This window comes from Chanodichthys erythropterus, chromosome 5, assembly GCF_024489055.1.
Source record: "Chanodichthys erythropterus isolate Z2021 chromosome 5, ASM2448905v1, whole genome shotgun sequence".
NCBI lineage: Eukaryota > Metazoa > Chordata > Actinopteri > Cypriniformes > Xenocyprididae > Chanodichthys > Chanodichthys erythropterus.
The window spans coordinates 23,606,189-23,629,933 of record NC_090225.1 but is presented as its reverse complement, the minus strand read 5'-3'; the positions used below and the strand labels follow the sequence as shown (position 1 = coordinate 23,629,933).

General features: G+C 39.7%; 2 protein-coding genes across 5 annotated transcripts; one reads left to right on the top strand and one right to left on the bottom strand.

Annotated features, from left to right (window-relative positions):
* Positions 1-543: 543 nt before the first annotated feature.
* Positions 544-7,251, bottom strand: gmfb (glia maturation factor, beta). 2 transcript variants are annotated; one of them, XM_067386649.1, is made up of 7 exons: positions 7,216-7,251; positions 3,044-3,140; positions 2,880-2,929; positions 2,712-2,761; positions 2,494-2,576; positions 2,322-2,395; positions 544-2,243 (listed from the first exon to the last, which is right to left on the bottom strand). In XM_067386649.1, coding segments are annotated over exons 2-7 (330 nt in total). In that variant the 5' UTR covers positions 3,045-3,140; positions 7,216-7,251; the 3' UTR covers positions 544-2,171. The 2 variants fall into 2 exon arrangements, with proteins under 2 accessions (XP_067242750.1, XP_067242749.1); XM_067386648.1 differs by lacking the exon at positions 7,216-7,251 and adding an exon at positions 5,197-5,262.
* Positions 7,252-7,495: 244 nt separating this feature from the next.
* lgals3a (lectin, galactoside binding soluble 3a) lies at positions 7,496-23,589 on the top strand. 3 transcript variants are annotated; one of them, XM_067386642.1, is made up of 7 exons: positions 7,496-7,691; positions 7,977-7,994; positions 8,608-9,279; positions 13,031-13,119; positions 13,198-13,354; positions 22,538-22,722; positions 22,838-23,589. In XM_067386642.1, exons 2-6 carry the CDS (start codon positions 7,980-7,982, stop codon positions 22,691-22,693), a joined length of 1,089 nt encoding a protein of 362 aa, XP_067242743.1. In that variant the 5' UTR covers positions 7,496-7,691; positions 7,977-7,979; the 3' UTR covers positions 22,694-22,722; positions 22,838-23,589. The 3 variants fall into 3 exon arrangements, with proteins under 3 accessions (XP_067242743.1, XP_067242742.1, XP_067242744.1); XM_067386641.1 differs by having other exon boundaries at positions 7,497-7,691; positions 22,538-23,589; XM_067386643.1 differs by lacking the exons at positions 13,031-13,119; positions 13,198-13,354; positions 22,538-22,722; positions 22,838-23,589 and adding an exon at positions 10,271-10,441 and having other exon boundaries at positions 7,510-7,691.
* The last annotated feature ends 156 nt before the right edge of the window (positions 23,590-23,745 follow it).

Below are 23,745 nucleotides of genomic sequence, written 5' to 3'. Positions count from 1 at the left end.
TAGAAAATATGCAATGTATTATCCACCATGCCTGAAAGGTGATCCTGCTGAATGCCATTGCTGTGATTCTTCTCTTAAACCTTTCATCTTTTCATAAAAGGTTGCAGAAGTCATGTATACTGGGTGTTTCGCTGACTGTTATTCATGTTACTGTAGTGGTTGGTAAATAACCCAGCCAGACAGAAACCACCTGAAAACAACTGTGGGTAGAATGGTTAATGGTTTGTGGCATCAACCTAAAACTATTTTACTAATGCAAACCCAGCAGTCATGGAATATTGAATAAACTAAGTAATGAGCATGGCTAAATCAACCCATCATTTTCTAATGGAATTACATTTTCTCTTAGCAGATACTTCCTACCCAAGCCGTGTGATGCATATGTCTAAGTGGCAGTAACCAGGATAGGTAGGTCTTACTCCTAAAAAGTAATGGCTATTATTCAGAATAGAATAATGTATCATTCACTCCCACCCAACTTCAACTAAAATCAGTAAGATACTCAGACTTAACGTATGACTTCAATGTTAAATTTCAGGGTAGTTATATTTTATATGACATTATTTCATCCTTTTCTTACTGTACACATGACTGAAAAACACTACAATGAAATAAACACACGATGCACACCAAAACTAATAAGTTTAAAAATAAAATAATGTATGAATATCAATCAAGAACACTCCAGTTAAGCACATGGTCAGATTTTCAAAGGAAAAAACCTTCTATTTAATTATTCAAAACAGCAGACAAATGTAATTGAGACACATATTGAAAGGTTAACCGTTTTTCTGGTTTGAAGAGATTATAAATGATCAGGAAAAGCATCTTCAGTCATTAAAAAGTTGATGTTGAACACATACACAGTTCACTACTGTATGGGACATATCATGTGATATCCACATCATAAACCACCAAAGTGACCAATCGGTGTTTAATTGGAAACAGCACTAATCACAGGTGTTACGGGTTCTACAGATGTACAGAGATGAGCCTGACCCACATTAGAGCTCACAGATTCTGAAGACGCGAGATCTGCAGAGGTATTACTTATCGAAACCACAATAACATCACTTCCTCCAACTGTTTGTATTACTCTGTTAAGCTGTAAACATTTAATACATTTCCAGTGTTTACATTTTGCCAATAGAATGATTGTTTTTACATAAATATGGAAATAGCGATGCTTTGCATGAACTAAAGAATAGTGTATTCCAGTGTTTAGCTGGACAATGATAAAGAGGAATTCATTACGAGATGATACCAGTGGCAGAATTAACACTATAGCATAGCAAATATCTGCCGCTATACATCTACACACTGCAAAAAAGGTGGGACAGATCATCTGGGTGATGTATACCTTGCCCCCTTTCCCAAAAAAACAATAAATCAATAAAAATGAGTCCCAGTACTCTCACCCAATTGTCCTCACAGATTCTAGATCTTTAGTGGAGATTTGTTTGTCAGGCTGTGAGCACAGATTTAAAAAGGCAAAACAGAATGAATTTATGACACTCAAGACAACAGGTCAGAAACAATAATCAAATGCTCTCTCCCAAAAATATCAATAAGACTTCTGAACCCTTCACCTACCATTACAGTTCAACAGATATCAAAACAAAATAATTCATGTTTGGTCAAAATACTTCAAATTACAGGTAGAAAATGCATTACGAAGGAAGAAAATGTTTAGCCCTTAATCAGGGCATTACATGAAGACTTATGTTTTGCCAGTTATGGTGTAAAATCACATATCACATGTTAAGAGTTTTACGATGTTTAAATCTGTTGCCATGTCATCTATCAAGAAGGATAGCTGACATGGGATTGCCTAAAATCAAAGCGTGTCACCCATCTATCATGGCAGTAAGACTGGACCACCTGTGCAGGCCAGTACATACTTTACTGCTCAGGGACGAGAGTGGAATGGTTCTAAAAATCCAAGGAATAGTTCGGAGTACTTGTGGCATTTGCTTTCCTATTTTCTTTTCTTTGCACCTCAAATATCTGTCATCTTAAACTGGTACAGGCGGGTTTAGAGTTTGGGCAGAAGCATTCAAACATACACAAACAGACAGTATCAGATGGACTATGGTATTCTCTCCGTTTGGAGGTGATGGTCCCATCTTGGTCACTCTTTAAACTTGAGCTTTAGCTTGTTCGGTCCGTTCTTAGCGGAAGAAGCCCAGTTTCTCTCGGAGCCACTCCTCTGTCAGGTCTTCAGTGTTCCTTATCTCGAACACCTGAAAAAAAAAAAACATTTACACTGCTGTTAAGAAACATCACTGTGAAACATCAAGGTTAAGTGTGTTAGAACTCACCTTGGTTAGTTCAACCGTCTGTACCAGTTTGTTTTTGCTGCCAGCATACATCATCTGCTGCTCAGGTTTGCATCCTGGAAAAGTAAGTTTCATTTTAGAGACTTGGAGAAATTATACACATATTACGGAGTTTGAATTTTTCATTTTTAAACAGATAAAAGATTATCTTTACCAACAGGACTGGAGAAGATAAAACACAGAGGGTAGGACACTCTCCCATCATCGTGCTGGTACTTATAGCTGTACACTACAAATGTGTCACAGGTTATGGAATCTAACGATTGTTAAATGTTGAATGGAAAATAGAACATTTCTTAAAAGACCCACAAGTTACTAGAGTTCAAATCATGGTACAATAATACAGAGTAACTTTGTTGTAGTTAAGGATATCTGGGCTGTCTCTCTGGTAGCTCGTTCTTCAGATCTTCAGGGGAAATGTCCTACAAGAAATCAAACCCTGGTTTACACCACTGAGCTGTTCGATTGTAATCTTCAATGAAAAGCCGTGTAATTATGCATTCATGCAATAACAGTGGTTATATGTGTGTGTGAATTTACCTCATGCTCCTCCTCCAGAATCACCAGCTGTTTGTCTTTATCAATCTTCACTGTAACCAGAGGAGAATACCGCAATATCAACATTCAATCCTCACGGTATATGAGAAAATGTAAGTATATGGACCAGTTTGAGTGTGTAAAAGTTTTTTTTTAGTTCAACTCACTGATGATGGCAGCATTATTGGTTTCCTTCCTGAAGCGGAAATCACGTAGCTTTTTCACCAGGTCTTCGTCCACTTCACACACTACTAAAGATTCACTCTGCACACACACATTTTCATTATTACTATTTTCCACTTTTTAAAATATTATAAAAGCTATCAGCCATTTAAGTAACAATACTGTAAGTATGTGAATTATGTAGTGACATATATATTGGTTATATAATATAGATATTTTGTTTTCTTTAAAATACCCATCCTTCAAATCACAGCTCAGCACACTCTCAGTCCATACTTCATTAGGTGTATTTTGAGACCATATTCAAGGGTGTTTTTCCTCTCGTCTTGTCTGTCGGTCCAAACTTTTGTCCAAACCTTTGACTAGTAGTGTATAAATAATTAATAAACCTGAGAAACTCCCAATTAATCTCTTTGATTAAGAGTCATACAGGTTAGAGACACACTAAGGGTTTGAGAGTTTGTTAAAAGGACGGTATAATGCCATTTTTACAAGATGTAAAATAAGTCTGAATAATAATAAATATGTGAAGTTTTACCTCACAGATAATTTTTTATAGCATGTTAAATTTGTCACTTTTTGAGGGTGAGCAAAAAATCTTCAATTTTTTTGTGTGTGTCCCTTTAAATGCAAATGAGTTTCTGACATTTTAAGTGAGTACTCATGCAGACTTACTTAAATTGTCAAAAAACTGTTCAGCCTTTTATGTTCAAACCGGAGTCGGACAATGATGGAGAGACTCAGGAAGAAGTGACAACATGTAGAATGCAACAGGACATTTCTGAATGTTAGTTGATGAATTTATGTAGCTGATGTGGGATATATTAAAGTCATTCATTAGCATTTTCTGTCATGATAATCTATAAATCACTCATGTGGGAACTGTTGTAAGATCAGAGCCAGAGAATACATGCTGCATGAAGATATAACAGGTATAGTTTAGATTAATTACGGTTATAACTTGTCATGTTGTCATCTTGCTTTTATGACATGCTATTGCATTTTTTACATACTGTATTGCAATAACACGGCCTCACCCCTTTGCTGTGTGTTCTCGGGGGCGGGTTTATGTAAATTTTAGTTAGTGACGTCACTAACCCGGGAAGAAGCTCGTTGTAGTCTCTACCAGCTGCTGTTGTAGTCCTTAAACAGAGAATTCTTTAAAAAAAAATATCTCCTTTTGCTTTGGACTTTGAGCGTCGTAACTTTGCAGATGCTGTTTGTGCTCTAACAGCAACATCACACACTGACTAAAGTTATAAAAAGTGAAATCATAATCAACCACCTCAGCAGAGAGAGTGGAAACTACATTGCATTTCTTACGACTGTGAAATTGTTATTCTGTTAACAAACTCTAATCCATAACAGTGCTATACAGCTGCTATATTAACAATAAAACCACCTCTAACACAACAACAACAACAACAACACCCAGCTGGATGAGGTCTCATAAAGATTAGGAGTTCAAACAAACTCATGCATCATGACAGCCAGTGTGGGTCATCACTGATACCATCAGGGGAACAATCACTTTCTGAGCTGTTGATGTGGCGGAGGAAGTGGTCAAACGTGTTTTGTCGTGCAGTGCTGGTGGAATGCGAAGAATCTGCCTTGATTTCATTACACTGTTTGCCATTTCTGCTCTGATTAAATTACATTGTTTGATCGTGGCTTGACGTGTCATTCAAGGAAAATGAGCCACACCGTCGTTTTGTCGCTCAGCAGATTTTCCAACATTTCCTTGAAACACTGAAGTGTGAGCACGTCCCTGCCCGCAACAGGAAACGAGAATCCCCCGGAGCCGCCGGAATTCCATCATATCACAATTATGTAAGGCAATCCTGTCTCGTGAAAGCCCTAAACAGATTTCAGGGTAAATGTAACGCCAAACGCGCCTTTATTTTGGTAAACTTTATGAAGTCGGTGTAATGCAGGAGAGGGATTGACATGCAGCTCATCACAAAGCACTGGGTGGAACTGCAACAGGGCTCAGAAAAACAACAACCTTTCTAACATACACATATCACATATCAGGCGTACGGCGTTATTTGGAAATGCTTCCGTATTATTATACATCCTACAAGACAACGCCGCCATTGAAATGTTTTTATTAATCCAAGCCAGTTTTTGTACTCACCATTTTCACAGACAGCACGAGCCCAGCAGTGCAGGAGTTTTACCGTGCCGCGTCTCGTGACGTGCGTTCGACCAATCAGAACGCCTGAGCGCGCCAGGATTTGTATAGCTGACTGTTCCAGGATCAGCTCGTTTCACCCATAAAAAGACGAGCTTTGTCTGATCCCAGAACAGCAGTGTTTATGAACTCAGACTGATGCTCATGGAAAGAACTATCGGATGCATGCTTCTCTCCACACCTTTCATAATGTGCCCCAAGTGAATGCATTCAATGACTTAAAATAGCCATTATTAATTTATTTAGAGTAGTGTAAAAGTAATGTTTAAAGGTGCCCTAGAATTGAAAATTGAATTTACCCTGGGCATAGTTAAATACAAACCTGATTCCAAAAAAATTGGAACACGGTACCAATTGTGAATAAAAACAGAATGCAATGATGTGGAAGTTTCAAATTTCAATATTTTATTCAGAATACAACATAGATGACATATCAAATGTTTAAACTGAGAAAATGTATCATTTGAAGGGAAAAATAAGTTTATTTTAAATTTCATGGCATCAACACATCTCAAAAAAGATAACTTCCTTGTCCTCTTTAGTCCAGATGACATGGCGTCCCAAATTTGATTCGTCTGACCACAGAACAGTTTTCCACTTTGCCACAGTCCATTTTAAATGAGCCTTGGCCCAGAGAAAACGGCTGCGCTTCTAAATTCTATTGTGAATAAAATAAAAGTTTATGAGATTTGTAAATTATTGCATTCCTTTTTTATTCACAATTTGTACAGTGTCCCAACTTTTTTGGAATCGTGTTTGTAATTAGTTTTGTACATGGAAAAGACATACAGTGAGTCTCAAACACCATTGTTTCCTCCTTCTTATGTAAATCTCATTTGTTTAAAAGACCTCCAAAGAACAGGCGAATCTCAACATAACACCGACTGTTACGTAACAGTCGGGATCATTAATATGTACGCCCCCAATATTTGCATATGCCAGCCCATGTTCAAGGCATTACACAAGGGCAGCCAGTAACGTCTGGATCTGTGCACAGCCGAATCATCAGCCTTTATGCAGGTAAGCAAGCAAGGACAATAGCGAAAAATGGCAGATGGAGCAATAATAACTGACATGATCCATGATATCATGATATTTTTAGTGATATTTGTAAACTGTCTTTCTAAATATTTCGTTAGCATGTTGCTAATGTACTGTTAAATGTGGTTAAAGTTACCATTGTTTATTACTGTATTCACAGAGACAAGAGCCGTCACTATTTTCATTTTTAAACACTTGCAGTCTGTATAATTCATAAACACAACTTCATTCTTTATAAATCTCTCCAACAGTGTAGCATTAGCCCCGTTAGCCACAGAGCACCATCAAACTCCTTCATAATCAAATGAAACATCCAAATAAATACTATACTTACATGATCTGATATGCTGCATGACGAACACTTTGTAAAGATCCATTTTGAGGGTTATATTAGCTGTGTGAACTTTGTTTATGCAATGTTTTATAGAGTTGTGAGCTTGGGGCGGGGAGTGCGAGTATTTAAAGGGGACACGCACAGAATTGTTGCATTTTTGATTATGCCCTAAAATAGGCAGTTAAAAAACATCTTGTGAAAAAGCGTTCTAGGGCACTTTTAATGTAAAACAGACTTTGACGTTTAAAATATAAAACCACGCAGAACATAACTGAAAAACTCATTTATACAGTCAGTGAGCCTCGTCGAGAATACATAACATTTTGTTTTCGCACTTTTTTTAAAAAATTTTGTATATTTATTGAAGAAAATATCAAATTAATGTTTATATTTAATTTATATGAAATATAAATGCACCACTAACTACAAACAAAAATTAATCATGTTGTATTTACATTTTTGATTTACATTAAATTGTATTTAGATATTTCCAAAATTTTAGGAACAGGGTAGAAAAAAAAAGAAAGAAATTAAAACATTTTGTCAACCTTCACATCAACATTCACCAGTTGTTGGAAAATCCTCACCTTTTCAGCTTTTCTCCACCCATTCGTGGAAAGTGGCATTTGGAAAACCGGAAAGTTTCTAAATCAGTTGTGGGAGTGTGATTCATTATATTATGGTATTGGTGGTTTTATTTTAAGCATCCCAGGGTTGAACTCCCCACCCCCCGTCACAGTAACCGCTACGCATGCGCAGATAAGCCAGCCCATCCCTCAGATGACACGCCCCTCGAGCAGAGTGCGCGTGCATTGCGCTCATATCTGATCTATAAACACAGTAGATTGTTCTGTGCCTTTAACTACAGCGGTGAATGTCTCATCCATATACTTTGGTGCTCACAATGTTTTCAAACACGCCGTTGAAAACCCTCAATATTCCAGTTATCACCTCACTTCCTGTATAGAGTTTAGTAATACTGACTTTCGGATCTTTTCGGCGACGGGACCTGGTGCTGCTCAGAAACCCGCATCTTCGGACGGCAGGCCCTGATCCAATCGAGGTGCTTGTGCCCACAAAACTGATCACATTGCTGCCAAAATGCGCATGTGTATAGATTACATAGATTAATTCATGTATATTTAGAAAGGTGCCTGATTTCATATTAAATCAGATCATATTTAAAAGTCTAGTGTTTAAAATAACGAGAATGTGTTTGATCCAGTGACGCTGCGCTCTATTATTAGCGTGTTTATAACTAGTTGTCTACATGTACTAGATTTATGACAGATAATGATTTGCATTCAATTGCATGACATTAAGTGTCACTTTTTTGTTTCCCTTTTAGGCCATGGCAGACTTTTCGGTAAGTTTTTTAACTGTTTATGAATACAGTTCACTTGTATCATTTTGGCCTTGTATTTCCTCCTGTCTTATTCAAGTTACCAGCAGTAGAAAAATGACTGTACTACATTTTATGTATACAGTATTCTTTATTCAGCAAATATATTCAATAATTCTGTATAGTGTATATATATTTATATACCAAAATATTGTGGGGTATATATATACAGTATATACCCCACAATATATACAGTGGGGTCCAAATGCTTGAGACCACTAGTGAAAAAGTCTCCATTATGCATTCTTTCATAATTTATTTAATTATAATAAGTGGAAGCAAGAACGTCTTGTCTTATTCAGTTAATTTCAAAGAAGATCATGATTAATGTCACAAATTTGCTAGAATGTTAAATGTTATTAATTTTATATCATAATGTTGCTTTGTTTTGTTTTTCCCTAAAAGTTTCTTTACCGATTTAATTTTGGTTTTTAGTCCCATGTATGTTCAATATAGTCTCAGACTTTTGAACCCCACTGTTTGCCCTAGTTAGTCTTTGTGACGACAATAACAGACCAAAAGTCTTTCTGATAAAATGCTCACCTGTTGTTTCATTTTCTGTGATTTCTTTGTGTAGCTTGCTGACGCAATCCCAGATGATGTTTCTGGTGAAGCATCGAAAACTAGGCACACCAATCCATCAGCTCCTGGAAATGGTGCTCCGCCCCCCACTAATCCTGGATGGCCTGGTTCGGCCCCTGGTGGCCCTAATTTCCCATCCTCAGGAGGCCCTGCCCAACCAACAGCCCCTTCTGGTTTCCCCCAGACCGGGCCATCTGCCCCTGGTTCCTTTCCACCCGGCCCAGGAGCCCCGGGCCAGTTTCCTGGAGCCCCCGCTGCCCCGGGCGGATATCCTCCAGGACCGGGCGTACCTGGACAGTTCCCCCCCAACCCTGGAGCTCCAGGACAGTTTCCCTCAATGCCAGGTCAGTTCCCACCAGGTGGGGCACCCGTGCCATACCCTGTTCCTGGACAGTTCCCTTGCCCACCTGGGGCTCCACAGGGCCCATATCCAAATGTGCCTTACCCACCAGGTCCTTCTGGGCCTGGCATGTACGGCCCAGGTGGCCCTGGTGCTTTTCCACCAGATGGAGGCCCAGGATATGGAGGAGGAATGTTTCCTCCAATACCAGCAGGGTCTTGGGGTCCACCCGGAGGGGGCTTCCCTCCTCAACCTGGCCCACCAGGAGGCTATGGTCCAGGGCCCATGGGACCATACGGAGGGCCTGCAGCTCCAGGTGGAATGCTGGTGAGCAATTATGACTGTATGAATGGGTGTAATAGGGCTGGATATTGACACAAATTTCAAGATTTGATTAGATTTCAGTTCACAGGCTTGCGATTCAGTTCAGTTTCTAACTCAGTTCATAAGGATATATATCAGGTACAGTAGATGAGAGATACTTTTCTCCCAGGGGGGATGCTGTCAGTTGGTACATTACCATTAAATATTAGGGTAAAGTTAACAGCTGATTGATTTGTATAAAAACATTTAAACTGCACATAAGGGAGTTTTTATAATACATTTTTACTTTTTATAAACATTTAAACAGTGGTTGTCATAAAAACTTGTTTTCATTTGTTAATGTATGAAATGTTGAAGAACCGATTAAGGAAAAACATAAAGAATATGTAGTAAAGTGCATATTTTCAGCAAAATGCTCCTCTCTAGAGATTTTTCTTCTAGCTAACTCAAGCTATGGTCATTGAATGGCTTTTCTGAGGTAACATTATGTAACATTGTTTATAAGCTGTTTTATTGACTTTGTTCGAAACTGATTGCACGTTTACATCAGACATTGTACACTCACATTTTAGTAAGTGTACTGTTTCTTTCATACCTTCTGATGTTCATTCATGTTTCTTTTGTACTGTAATTAGTAGTAAAGAAGAAGAAATAATCAGTTCACGTGCACTCTGTCGAATAGGAATTGAATTGATATTGGTTCATTAAAATCGAGAAATGAATATTGTCAACCCAGCCCTGGTGTATAAAGGGATTTGCTTGTGTGAGTCCGCTTATAAGCGTGTGTGATGATGGGCTTTGCTTGGTGATTGCTTTCGGCCTGCTGGAGTGTGTTTTATCAGAGTGTTGGTGACATAAGCGTTGCTTTCAGGGTTGTAGGTTTGGCTCTTGAGGTCTGGGATGTTCCTGCGGTGGTCTCATTCTTCTGGGTCACATTAAAACTACAGATCTTAAACTTGTGTAGATCTCAAAAGCTCCTCTTCTTGTTTTTCAGCCACCACATAGACCTCCATATTTTTGAGCACAATGAACAGCTCAGCCAATCACAGGAGGAGGACAGCACTGCAGCCATCACAAAGACCAAAGTTAACATCCAATCAGAGCTATGGACATTTAGCACAAAGCTCATGATGATATATTTGCATATCACCTTTGCAGACAATTGCACATATTTAATGTAGCTGAGCAACTTTTCTGCAAAGTTCACTCATGATTATTTTACAGGTGTATGTTTTAATGATGTTATTGCTTAAAAAAAAAAAGAGAAAAAAATAAATAATGCACTTTGTGTTTATACAACAAACAAATGCGTATTATTGAAATTAAAGGTTTTTATGGGTTGGATTTATTGTTTGTCAAAGTCAGCTTCTGTCTGATATTGTAGGTAAATGCTGAGAGGCTGACAAGTTTTTAATAATTGCAGTCAAAAGTTTCCAGTCAGGTTTTTTTTTATGTTTTTAATCTCTTTTTTTTTTTACCAAGGGTATATTTATTTGATCAAAAATACAGTAAAACACTTATATTATTATTATAATTTAATATAACTGATTTCTATTTGAATATATTATAAAATGTAAGTTATTTCTATGATGGAAAGCTGAATTTTCGTTGTTTTGATGCTCAAGAAACATTTATTATTATAAATGTTGAAAACAGTTGTTCTGCGTAATATATTTGTGGAAACTGATACTTTTTTCAGGATTCTTTGATGAATAGAAAGTTCAAAATAAACAGCATTATTTGAAATGAAAATATTAATGTGTCTTTTCAGAATAGAAATATTAATTTCTTTTAAAAAAGGTCTTACTGATTCAAATTATGAATGGTAGTGTACATGAATATTCATGATTTACAAAGTTATATCAAAGCTCTTGAATATGAATGTCATGGAGGTTTTTACCGAAAATTTGAGCATGTTTTTTCACTGAAGGGAGTAATGAGTCAGTGGGTGGGGTTTGGAATCAGGGATTGGCAGTTTGAGATTTGTCACAGTGTTGCTATAGCAAAGTTGTTTATAAACTTGATGTCATCAGTTAGATTTCTTCCTGGTGGTTTGTCATGTGATCTCTGACGTGGCGTTAGCTAGAATAAGAGGGGGAAAAGGGTTTGGTGTTTAGATTCGTTTTGGGTGTTTGCTGTTTAGTATACATAGACTTTCATGATGTCGAGTAACTAGCTTCTCTTAGAGTATTTTTACAGTTCAAGTTGGAAAAATATTCCTTTGAATAGAACAGTCCTGTTTAATGTCAGGGAGGGCTTCATGGTGTTTTGCACTCTATGGAAAAGCCATGGAATTTTATGATGGAGAATGGAAGAAACTTAGAGACATCATGGGAAAATTTATTAAAGGAATGCCTGTCAAGTTTCAACACTTCATGTGTAAAACTCTGAGCTTTTAGGGAAATCTAATCCAACACTGAGAAAATGATAATGCATTTATTTTTCTTTATTGCAATTTTATTTGAAAGTTTTGGGGTCAGTAAGATGTTTTTAAATACTTTTATTCAACAAGGGTGTGTTAAATTGATCAAACATTACAGTAAAAACGGTAACACTTTATTTTAGTGCCGTAGTTACACGTTACTACATGTACTTACTATAGTTATAACAGTAAATTATGCATAATTACAAGTAACTAACCCTAAACCAAACCGTAACCCTAACTGTAACTCTATAGTAAGTAAATGTAGTTAATTAATATTACTCAGTATTTATTTGAGTAATTACAATGTAACTACGGCACTGTAAAATAAAGTGTAACTCTAAAAACATTTTAATTGTTACAAAAGATTTCTATTTCGAATAAATGCTGTTCTTTTTCGATTCATCAAAGAATCCTAAAAAAATGTATCACCATTTTGAGCAGCAAATCGGCATGTTAGAATGATTTCTGAAGGATCATGTGACACTGAAGACTGGAGTAATGATGCATTTTAAATAGATTAAAATTTAAATTATTATAATATTTCACAATATAACTGTTCTTTACTGTATTTTTTATCAAATAAATGCATGAGAGAATTATTTTATGTATTTATAAGCATAAGAGGCTTCTTTCAAAACATTAAATATTTGTACAGACAGACCCTAAACTTTTAAACTTTGGTGTATTTGTATTTGTAAGAGATTCATAATTTTTGTCTCTTCATTGTGCAGTCATATTTTGCAATATAGAGTTTATTTTAGGATTGCTTTCATAACCTGTAGGTACTTGCAGGTTTTTTCTTTGCATTTAGAGAAGCAAAATATATCTCCATATGGTTATTGGTGAATATTATTATTTTTTATAAATCAATAGTATTAGTTGATATTGGATATGTAGTTATACATGCTAATGTCCCCTATTTTTACATTTAGATTACCTTTGCCTTCATCTAACGCTTATTTAAATTAATCTGTAAAATCAAGTTAATCTGTGAAAACACTAATAATTAAAAACGGTTTAAAATAATCTTTAGCTTATCTCAAAATTAAATCCAGTTTTCATGCTGTACATTATAATGTTGTGATGCACAAGTACACTTGTAGCATTTATGGTTAATTTTTACTTATCAGCCTTTTATTGGTTATCAGCCATTACATGAAAATATTTATTGGTTTCATGCCAGATATTTAATATTGTACATCCCTATTTGCAATATTAATATCTACAAGGATAGATTCTTAGATATATTCTTACTGTAGAAACCTGTTAAACCTGTTAAGGACTTCAAATAACTTCTGTGTATGTTTTTTTTTGTTGTTGTTGTTTTAGCCATTGCCGTATGATCTACCGCTGCATGCAGGGATAATGCCCGGCCTCCTGATCACTATCATGGGTGAGCCAGTACCAGGAGGAGACAGGTAACACACACACTTATGTAACAAAACACAGCATTACCTCTACACATCCAAAGCAAACACTCACTTCTCTTTTCTTAGGTTCCATGTAGATTTGGTGAGAGGGCATGATGTGGTTTTCCATTTCAACCCACGTTTCCATGAGAACACCATCGTACGGAACACATATCTTGGAGGCTGTTGGGGTCCCGAGGAGAGAGAGGGAGGCTTTCCCTTTGTGCAGGGCAGACAGTTTGAGGTACGGCTTTCTGATTTACCTCAGAGAAGGAATTTCAGTTGAGTTCCCATTGGCCACGTACACATACAAATTTCCAGGATTGACAACAGCAATAAAATACTGGAGTGAATCCCCTAAATTATCATTCCTTGTGTGTACAGAACACAACTCACTCCCTAAATTGGATGATTGACATGCTATGGTAACCCTAGTGAAGTCCTGGCATCTTGTGCATTTGGTATCCACTATTTTTGACTTAAGTGATATTACACCGACCAAAGACTCATTATGTTTGGCTATTTTAAAGGTGCCCTAGAATCAAAAATTGAATTTACCTCGGCATAGTTGAATAACAAGAGTTCAGTACATGGAAATGACATACAGTGAGTCTCAAACTCCATTGTTTCCCCCTTCTTATGTAAATCTCATTTGTTTAAAAGACCTCAGAAGAACAGGCGAATCTCAACATAACACCGACTGTTACGTAACAGTCGGGATCATTAATATGTACGCCCCCAATATTTGCATATGCCGGCTCATGTTCAAGGCATTACACAAGGGCAGCCAGTATTAACGTCTGGATCTGTGCGCAGACTAGGTAAGCAAGCAAGAACAACAGCGAAAAATGGCAGATGGAGCAATAATAACTGACATGATCCATGATAACATGATATTTTTAGTGATATTTGTAAATTGTCTTTCTAAATGTTTCGTTAGTGTAACGAAGGCGGGACTCAGGTAGGGATCCAAATGCAGCGTTTTATTAGAAGTGAGCGTGGTCGTACAGGCAGGGTCAAACAGGAGCAATAAGGAACAGGCAGAGTCGTAGTCAGGGTACAGGCAAGGATCGAGGCAGGCAGCAATGGGTCGTAAAACAGGAATCAGGCAAGATCAATCACAGATAGACAAACAGGATACAAGGTAATGCTCAGAAATGTAACACGAGTGAAAACAAGACTTCGCGATCAGGTGATGAGTGTGTGAGTCTTTTATAGTCCAGGTAATGCATGGCAGCTGGGTGTGGTGATTAGTGTAGTGATTGGTGGAGTGAGTGCAGGTGATTGGCAGAGAGGATGATGGGAGATGTAGTCCGGGAACAGTGACAGGAACAGACGTGATCGTGACATAACGCCCCCCTCCCGGAAGGCGCGTCCTCGCGGCGTAAATGAAACAGCTAGGGAGGGGGGGTGGGTGCATTGGAGATCTAATGGTAGACGGGAACGGATCTCCAATGCAGGTTCCAGAGACTTGGGCAACCACGGAGGGTCAGGAGCCTCGGGCAGCCACGGCGGGTCAGGAGCCTCGGGCAGCCACGGCGGGTCAGGAGCCTCGGGCAGCCACGGTGGATCAGGAGCCTCGGGCAGCCACGGCGGGTCAGGGGTGTCAGGAAGCCATAGCGGGTCCGATGGCTCAGGCAGCCACGGCAGGTCAGGGTCCATAAATGACCCCAGCGGGTCAGAGTCCATAAGTGACCCTAGCGGGTCAGAGTCCATAAATGACCCCAGCGGATCGTAGTCCATAAATGACCCCAGCGGATCATAGTCCATAGGAGACCCCAGCAGGTCAGAGTCCATAAATGACCCCAGCGGGTCAGAGTCCATAAGTGACCCTAGCGGGTCAGAGTCCATTGATGGCCGTAACAGTTCAAAGGCCCATAACGGCCATGGTCGAGCAGGGTCCCCACCCACAAGCTCCCCACCCTCAGGTACACTGCCCCCCCCAAAAAATTTCTTGGGGATTTCAGTGGAGCCCGTAGCGGGTTTGTGGGCAAGGAGTTCGGGTGGTTCCGGCAGGGCAAGGTGTTTGAGTGGCGCCGGCAGGGCTGGAAGCTTGGATGGCACTGGCAGGGCTGGAAGCTTGGGTGGTGCTGGCAGGGCTGGAAGCGTGGATGACGCTGGCAGCGCAAGGAGCTTGAGCGGTGCTGGCAGAGCAAGGAGCTGGGGTGGCGCAGGCAGAGCGAGAAGCACAGGTGGCGCCGGCAGGGCAAGGAGCTCAGGTGGCGCCGGCAGAGCGAGGAGCTCAGGTGGCGCCGGCAGAGCGAGGAGCTCAGGTGGCGCCGGCAGAGCGAGGAGCTCAGGTGGCGCCGGCAGATTGAGGAGCTCAGGTGGCGCCGGCAGAGCGAGAAGCACAGGTGGTGCCGGCAGGGCAAGAAGCACAGGTGGCGCCGGCAGGGCGAGAAGCACAGGTGGCGCCGGCAGAGCGAGACGTTTGGGCGGAGCAGGAGAGACCTCTGGAATGGTCCCCAGGCCCACAGCGGCCTCTTGAGGAGAGGAGGACGCCTTCTTCCTCCTCCTCCTCCTCTTTTTCCGAGGGTGAGTCGATGATTCACCGGTTGGAACGGGTTCAGGAGCAGACTCACTGGCTGAAGCGGGTTCTGGAGCGGACTTAATGGCTGGAACGTCCCCTACCTCCGTGAGCACCGAAGGGGCGGCCATCTTGCCCGTAGGCACTGGCAAAGCGGCCATCTTGTCCATCGCGTCCAGGGCGCTTGAGAGCGTTGCAACAGGCGAGCTTGAGAGCGTAGCGTCCGGCGAGCTTGAGAGCGTAGCGTTCGGCGAGCTTGAGAGCGTAGCGTCCGGCGAGCTTGAGTGCGTAGCGTCCAGCGAGCTTGAGTGCGAAGTGGCTGGTGGATGCTTAGGGATGCCAGCCGCTCGAGCTGAAGTCATCGGCGGATCTGCCACACTGCAACGCAGTCCTCTCCGCTCCCTGACTGATCTAGAGACGTGACGTGACTCTGGGCGATCAGCGGCGACGTGACTTTGCTCTGGGCGATCAGCGACTGCGTGACGTTGCTCTGGGCGATCAGCGAAGGCGTGACGTTGCTCTGGCAGATCAGCGAAGGCGTGACGTTGCTCTGGCAGATCAGCGAAGGCGTGACGTTGCTCTGGCAGATCAGCGAAGGCGTGACGTTGCTCTGGCAGATCAGCGGAGACGTGACGTTGCTCTGGCAGATCAGCGGAGACGTGACGTTGCTCTGGGCGATCAGCGGAGATGTGACATTGCTCTGGGCGATCAGCGGAGACGTAACTTGACTCTGGCAGATCAGCGGAGACGTGACGTGGCTCTGGGAGATCAAATGTGGCTTGACTTTGTGTTGTTGTTGTGACCGCCATTTTGTGAGTGTCCTTTGGCGCGGCAGCCATTACATGATTAAGCGTGGTGTCGCATTCCTCCGCGACACCCACAGTAAACAGAGAGCCAACAGTCAATAAAGCATAATCCAGAAAATGACTAAGTGAAGAACGTGGTCCCTCACGAATCAACTGTGACTTGAGTGGCTGATTAACGCCTTCACAGAAAAAGTCTATGAGCACACAGTCCGGCAGGTCTGAACAGTAAGCAATATCCAGAAACTTCTGAATATGGTCCTCCAGGGTACAGTTACCTTGACGAAGTCGGATGAGACGTATTGCGGGGTCCATGTTGAGACTGGAAACGCTCACAGAAGCTGCTGGATCTGGGTATGGCGAAGTCTTCTGTAACGAAGGCGGGACTCAGGTAGGGATCCAAATGCAGCGTTTTATTAGAAGTGAGCGTGGTCGTACAGGCAGGGTCAAACAGGAACAAACAGGAGCAATAAGGAACAGGCAGAGTCGTAGTCAGGGTACAGGCAAGGATCGAGGCAGGCAGCAATGGGTCGTAAAACAGGAATCAGGCAAGATCAATCACAGATAGACAAACAGGATACAAGGTAATGCTCAGAAATGTAACACGAGTGAAAACAAGACTTCGCGATCAGGTGATGAGTGTGAGTCTTTTATAGTCCAGGTAATGCATGGCAGCTGGGTGTGGTGATTAGTGTAGTGATTGGTGGAGTGAGTGCAGGTGATTGGCAGAGAGGATGATGGGAGATGTAGTCCGGGAACAGTGACAGGAACAGACGTGATCGTGACAGTTAGCATGTTGCTAATGTACTGTTAAATGTGGTTAAAGTTACCATCGTTTATTACTGTATTCACGGAGACTAGAGAGCCGTCGCTATTTTCATTTTCAAACACTTGCAGTCTGTATAATTCATAAACAACTTCATTCTTTATAAATCTCTTCAACAGTGTGTAATGTTAGCTTTAGCCACGGAGCACTATCAAACTCATTCAGAATCAAATATAAACACCCAAATAAATACAATACTCACATGATCCGATGCATGCATTCAGTATGCATGACAAACATCTTGTAAAGATCTATTTGAGGGTTATATTAGCTGTGTGAATTTTGTAAATGCACTATATTATAGTCGAGAGCTCAGGGGGCAGGGAGCATGAGAATTTAAAGGGGCTGCAGCCTGAATCGGTGCATAGTTAATGATGTCCCAAAATGTAAAAAAATTATTTAAAAAAATCTATGGGGTATTTTTAGCTGAAACTTCACAGACACATTCAGGGGACACCTTAGACTTATATTACATCTTGTGAAAACTGGTTCTAGGACACCTTTAATTAAATCACAGACGAGTCAATGCTCGTACCTCTTTCACTGTGGTTTTCTTGCACCACACATACAGAAGATCTCTGATGTGTTTAAATATGTCATTGAAGGGTTAGTTCATCCAAAAAAGAAAATTCTGTCATTAATTACTCGCCCTCGTGTCGTTCCACACACGTAAGACCTTCATTCATCTTCAGAACACAAATGAAGATATTTTGAATGAAATCTGAGAGCTTTCTGACCCTCCATAGAGATCCAGTGCAACTACCACTTTCAAACCCCAGAAAGGTAGTAAAGACATCATTAAAGTACTCCATATGACTCCTGTGGTTTAACCTCAATTTTATGAAGTGACTAGGGGTTGGTATTTTTCTACGCCAGTCATTGTACAGAATGTATACACACTCGAGTCAGCATATGGCTATCATGTGTATATTGTTTCACATGTTCATGTTGAGAAAAACAATAATATCCATATGCTCGGGTGAGAAAACGCACTGCTGACAGACGTTACAGAAACACAAAGAAAGACGGTGTACGCTAAGTTTCTAACAGCACTTTGTGTTTTCTGTTCCTAAACCTGTCTCCCTCGACGAAACTTAAAGGAAGCATATGTCTCGAGATCATTTTGCTATCAGATAAGTTGTTCTCGACTCACTCAGAGTACATCTGCGCTTACCTGTGGTGAATGCAGTGATGGACAGCTGTCTTTCCTCATTCGAGTGGTGTTTGGATTTCATGTGCTTTCTCATCGTGGTGGTGATATTATAATTACTCAGTTTCATTCATTTACCTGATGAAAAGTAATTCCATTTTTTAAGATCCATTTAGTAAGATAATTTTCATTGAAGTAATTCCAACTTTGCAAGGCAGACGATGACATTTATGCAGGATGAGAAATGACTTTGAAGTATAAATGAATAAAAAAATGAATAAATACGTAATTGCATAAATAAATAAATGTAGAAATACATAAAGAAATAAATGAAGAAATGTAAATAAATAAATGTAGAAATACACAAGTAAATAAATGAATAAATAATACAAGTTGTTTTACTAAATTTTTTCTACATTTATTTATGCATCTCTACATTTCTACATGTATTTATTTCTGTATTTCTGTGTACGTATGTTAAATAGGTAGGCGGTCTTCTTAATCTCACTCATGCAGGATTGGTTAAACAGGATCGTTATCGTTACGACTGTACTAATGTGGATACTATCTCTGTTAAATATGGCGGGTTTTTAAGTACCATTGCTAATGACTTGTGTTTAATTTCAAAGGTTGTAGTACATTCCTAGTGGACAGACTCACTTACTACAGGTGAAATTTTGCCAATACCTACCTTAATGTATGTACAGTACACAATTATTTTTCAAAAAAAAAAATTACTGTAGGCCTAATTCATCTGTGTTTTTTCATGTTCCAGTGGGTGTAGTATGTTCCTAGTGGTCAGACTGACTTACTACAGGTGAGATTTTGCATTATTCACCTGTAGTAAGTCAGTCTGGTCACTAGGAACGTACTGCAAGCTTTGGAACATGAAAAAACCCAGGTGACTTACAGTCATTTTTGTCAAAATAATAATTGTGTACTGAATGATTGGATGTTTATGTTTTTAAACTGTGAGTGGAATTTGCAGACAATGAATATGCAGCGAATATCACATCAAAAACTAACTTTACTGCACTCTTTTAGCGGACAAACGGATCTACATCCACATCAAATGTAGCTGCTAACTGACCTAAAGTGAGTTCAGATGAAACTACTCTGAAGAGAATATAATCAGCAGATAGCACTTCAGCAGTGTCAGCCAATGGAGTCATAGAGACCGCCTTCTGATGTTTGATTGACACCCTCTCATTAGCATGTTGCGCCAAGGAAAAAAAAATATGAAGCTACATTAAAAAATGAATAAATGGTTTAAAGTAAAAAAGTCAACTTTCATCTTAGCATTTACTTTAACATTTTTTTATTTCCCCCAACATTCATTTTATTTAGTTAATTATTTATCTCCTTCCACATATATATATATATATATATATATATATATATATATATATATATATATATACACAGTGTGTACGGAAAGTATTCAGACCCCCTTAAATTTTTCACTCTTTGTTATATTGCAGCCATTTGCCCAAAATCATTTAAGTTCATTTTTTTCCTCATTAATGTACACACAGCACCCCATATTGACAGACAAACATAGAATTGTTGACATTTTTGCAGATTTATTAAAAAAGAAAAACTGAAATATCACATGGTCCTAAGTATTCAGACCCTTTGCTGTGAGACTCATATATTTAACTCAGGTGCTGTCCATTTCTTCTGATCATCCTTGAGATGGTTCTACACCTTCATTTGAGTCCAGCTGTGTTTGATTATACTGATTCGGACTTGATTAGGAAAGCCACACACCTGTCTATATAATACCTTACAGCTCACAGTGCATGTCAGAGCAAATGAGAATCATGAGGTCAAAGGAACTGCCTGAAGAGCTCAGAGACAGAATTGTGGCAAGGCACAGATCTGGCCAAGGTTACAAAAACATTTCTGCTGCACTTAAGGTTCCTAAGAGCACAGTGGCCTCCATAATCCTTAAATGGAAGACGTTTGAGACAACCAGAACCCTTCCTAAAGCTGGCCGTCCGACCAAACTGAGCTATCAGGGGAGAAGAGCCTTGGTGAGAGAGGTAAAGAAGAACCAAAAGATCACTGTGGCTGAGCTCCAGAGATGCAGTCGGGAGATGGGAGAAAGTTGTAGAAAGTCAACCATCACTGCTGCCCTCCACCAGTCGGGGCTTTATGGCAGAGTGGCCCGACGGAAGCCTCTCCTCAGTGCAAGACAAATGAAGGACAAGACACCATCTTGGAGTTCTTCAGGTGTTTTTTAGCAAAATCCATGCAGGCTTTCATGTGTCTTGCACTGAGGAGAGGTTTCCGTCAGGCTACTCTGCCATAAAGCCCCGACTGGTGATGGTTGACTTTCTACAACTTTCTCCCATCTCCTGACTGCATCTCTGGAGCTCAGCCACAGTGATCTTTGGGTTCTTCTTTACCTCTCTCACCAAGGCTCTTCTCCCCCGATAGCTCAGTTTGGCCGGACAGCCAGCTCTAGGAAGGGTTCTGGTCGTCCCAAACGTCTTCCATTTAAGGATTATGGAGGCCACTGTGCTCTTAGGAACCTTAAGTGCAGCAGAATTTTTTTGTAACCTTGGCCAGATCTGTGCCTTGCCACAATTCTGTCTCTGAGCTCTTCAGGCAGTTCCTTTGACTTCATGATTCTCATTTGCTCTGACATGCACTGTGAGCTGTAAGGTCTTATATAGACAGGTGTGTGGCTTTCCTAATCAAGTCAAATCAGTATAATCAAACACAGCTGGACTCAAATGAAGGTGTAGAACCATCTCAAGGATGATCAGAAGAAATGGACAGCACCTGAGTTAAATATATGAGTGTCACAGCAAAGGGTCTGAATACTTAGGACCATGTGATATTTCAGTTTTTCTTTTTTAATAAATCTGCAAAAATGTCAACAATTCTGTGTTTTTCTGTCAATATGGGGTGCTGTGTGTACATTAATGAGGAAAAAAATGAACTTAAATGATTTTAGCAAATGGCTGCAATATAACAAAGAGTGAAAAATTTAAGGGGGTCTGAATACTTTCCGTACCCACTGTATACATATATATAATATATATATATATATATATATATGGATAGATTTATTTATTTCTGTATTTATTGTTTTTGCAGGTTTCGGCCTCCATATTTCTCATCCTCCATAGACATTCTCCTGCTTTCACAGACAAGGCTTAATCTAGTCCTAGACTAAAATGCATGTTTGAGCTGTTTTAACTGAAAGAATCTTAAAATATGAATATGTTTCTTTTCTAGGGTATGTTTATAAAAGCTACTTAAATACCCTAACTGAAATAAGGCTTAATCCTGGTTTAGCCTAATCCCTGTCTGTGAAACAGGCCCCTAATGTGCTAAAATAGAATAAACTTGTTAAACGCGCTTCGCAGCGCCACCCAGTGCATTTAATTATAACTGCTAGTTTAAGTGCTTGGGATTTATCATGGCTTCACTGCATTTACAGCCAGCAAAGCAACGTGATCAAATTCGAATAATATTTATATTTTTCGAATAATAATTACAGATTGAATATTCGTGCACACCCCTAGAAGCGACACGAGTGCTTTGTTGGAGCAAAAATTTTATTTACCACTTTATTTATGAAAATATTGATCTGCAACGCACATTCACAATGTGTTCACAGAGCTGACATTGTGGCTTTGGATAAATTATTTTGTAAATAAAGTGTTTTTTTTTTGTTTTTTTTTCATAAAATTAAGTTTAAACCACAGGAGTCACATGGAGTACTTTAATGATGCCTTTACTACCTTTCTGGGATTTGAAAGTGGTAGTTGTACTGGATCTCTATGGAGGAACAGAAAGTTCTCAGATTTCTTAAAAAATATCTTAATTTGTGTTTCGAAGATGAACGAAGGTCTTATGGGTGTGGAACGACATGAGGGTGAGTAATAAATGACAGAATTTTCATTTTTGGGTGAACTAACCCTTTAAAAACTAGTTGTTCAGTTCGGCTCTGTGCACTGCATAGGATTGTGGAAATGCGGTTTGTCACTCTCGTAATTTACTGAAGTTACTGTGTGTTTACAGAACAAGATTAAGCACTAAAAGATGAACTGACAACTGAATTTAGCTGCAATGTGTACATGATCCTAATGTGTTTGTGTGTGCAGCTGAAGATCCTGGTGGAGACAGACGGGTTTAAGGTGGCTGTGGACGGGGTTCATCTGCTGGAGTTTGAGCACAGAACAGGCGGGATGGAGGATGTCACTCGTCTGCACATAGAGGGAGACCTCACTCTGTTCAGTGCAGCTCCCAGCATGATCTGAAACACAGGGAGCCATTTGACAATGTTGAGGTGACACATTAAGTCATTGGTCCATGAAAAGTATTGATTATCTCCAAAAAAGTGGGACGAACAGAAATTAATAAAAGTTCTAATGAAATATCTGTTACCTGTCTCTCCATTGCAGATTAGTCAAACACATGATCGCCACATGATCTAAACAAATGAAATACTGATGTAGAGAAAGTTTCGACCCCTCTGAGAGGTCATCAGGACACTGATATCATTGATATGTGTCTAACGCTTCATAACTCTGTTTTTCCTCATTCTCTCACCCGTCAGAATGCATTGTGCTAGTTACCCTTTCGCATGTATACCAGAACATGACTAATTTTGTAAAAATCAAACATGTACTGTTCAAAACATACCTATTGTATGACCTTCAGTGTTAGGATGGTACAGTACCAAAGCCTGTGAGGGGTCATAAACTCTAAAGGCCCTTTCACACCATCATCCATAACTATAAAGATGCTCAAGCTCTTTAAAGCAGGATGGATTCTGATTGGCTGTCAGTGTTTGTATTATTCATCAGCTGAAAGTGATTCCAACGATATCGTTATTGGGTGCTGATAACATTATAGTTGTGGTGTAGACTCTTGATACTCTATTATATTACAAAGATTTTTAGAACTATATATTTATGGTTATCTTTATAGTTATCGTTCTTAGTGTGAACGGGCCTTAATTCAGGAAAACTGCAGACCAGAGCTGTGACACTATGCTGAATTACATCAAATCAAAATGGCTGAATATTCTTTTATTTGGTATGGATGTTGGAAAATGTTCATTATTTTGAATAAAACCATAATGAAAGCATTGTGATAACGGAGATAAGCAAATAATTATGTCCAAATAAATGCTGTATTACCCCAATTAAAATGTGCTTGGTCATATTTTATTCTGCATGTTGATCTGAGACTGGAGAATGTATTTTAACATAAAACTTTCACACTTTAAAGTTTTGCTGTGCGCTAGAAGTATGCACTTCACTGGGCATAGAAACCTGAATCATTTTAGTAAGACAGTGCGAGAACT

Bases quoted from the DNA above. Each gene is read 5' to 3' on its own strand.
- lgals3a (XM_067386642.1), top strand. The intron at 9,280-13,030 runs GTGAGCAATTAT...TTGTTGTTTTAG, and splicing joins CAGCTCCAGGTGGAATGCTG to CCATTGCCGTATGATCTACC. The intron at 13,120-13,197 runs GTAACACACACA...CTCTTTTCTTAG, and splicing joins CCAGTACCAGGAGGAGACAG to GTTCCATGTAGATTTGGTGA.
- gmfb (XM_067386648.1), bottom strand. The intron at 2,930-3,043 runs GTGAGTTGAACT...CTCTGGTTACAG, and splicing joins CAATAATGCTGCCATCATCA to TGAAGATTGATAAAGACAAA. The intron at 2,577-2,711 runs ATATCCTTAACT...AACCTGTGACAC, and splicing joins CTACCAGAGAGACAGCCCAG to ATTTGTAGTGTACAGCTATA.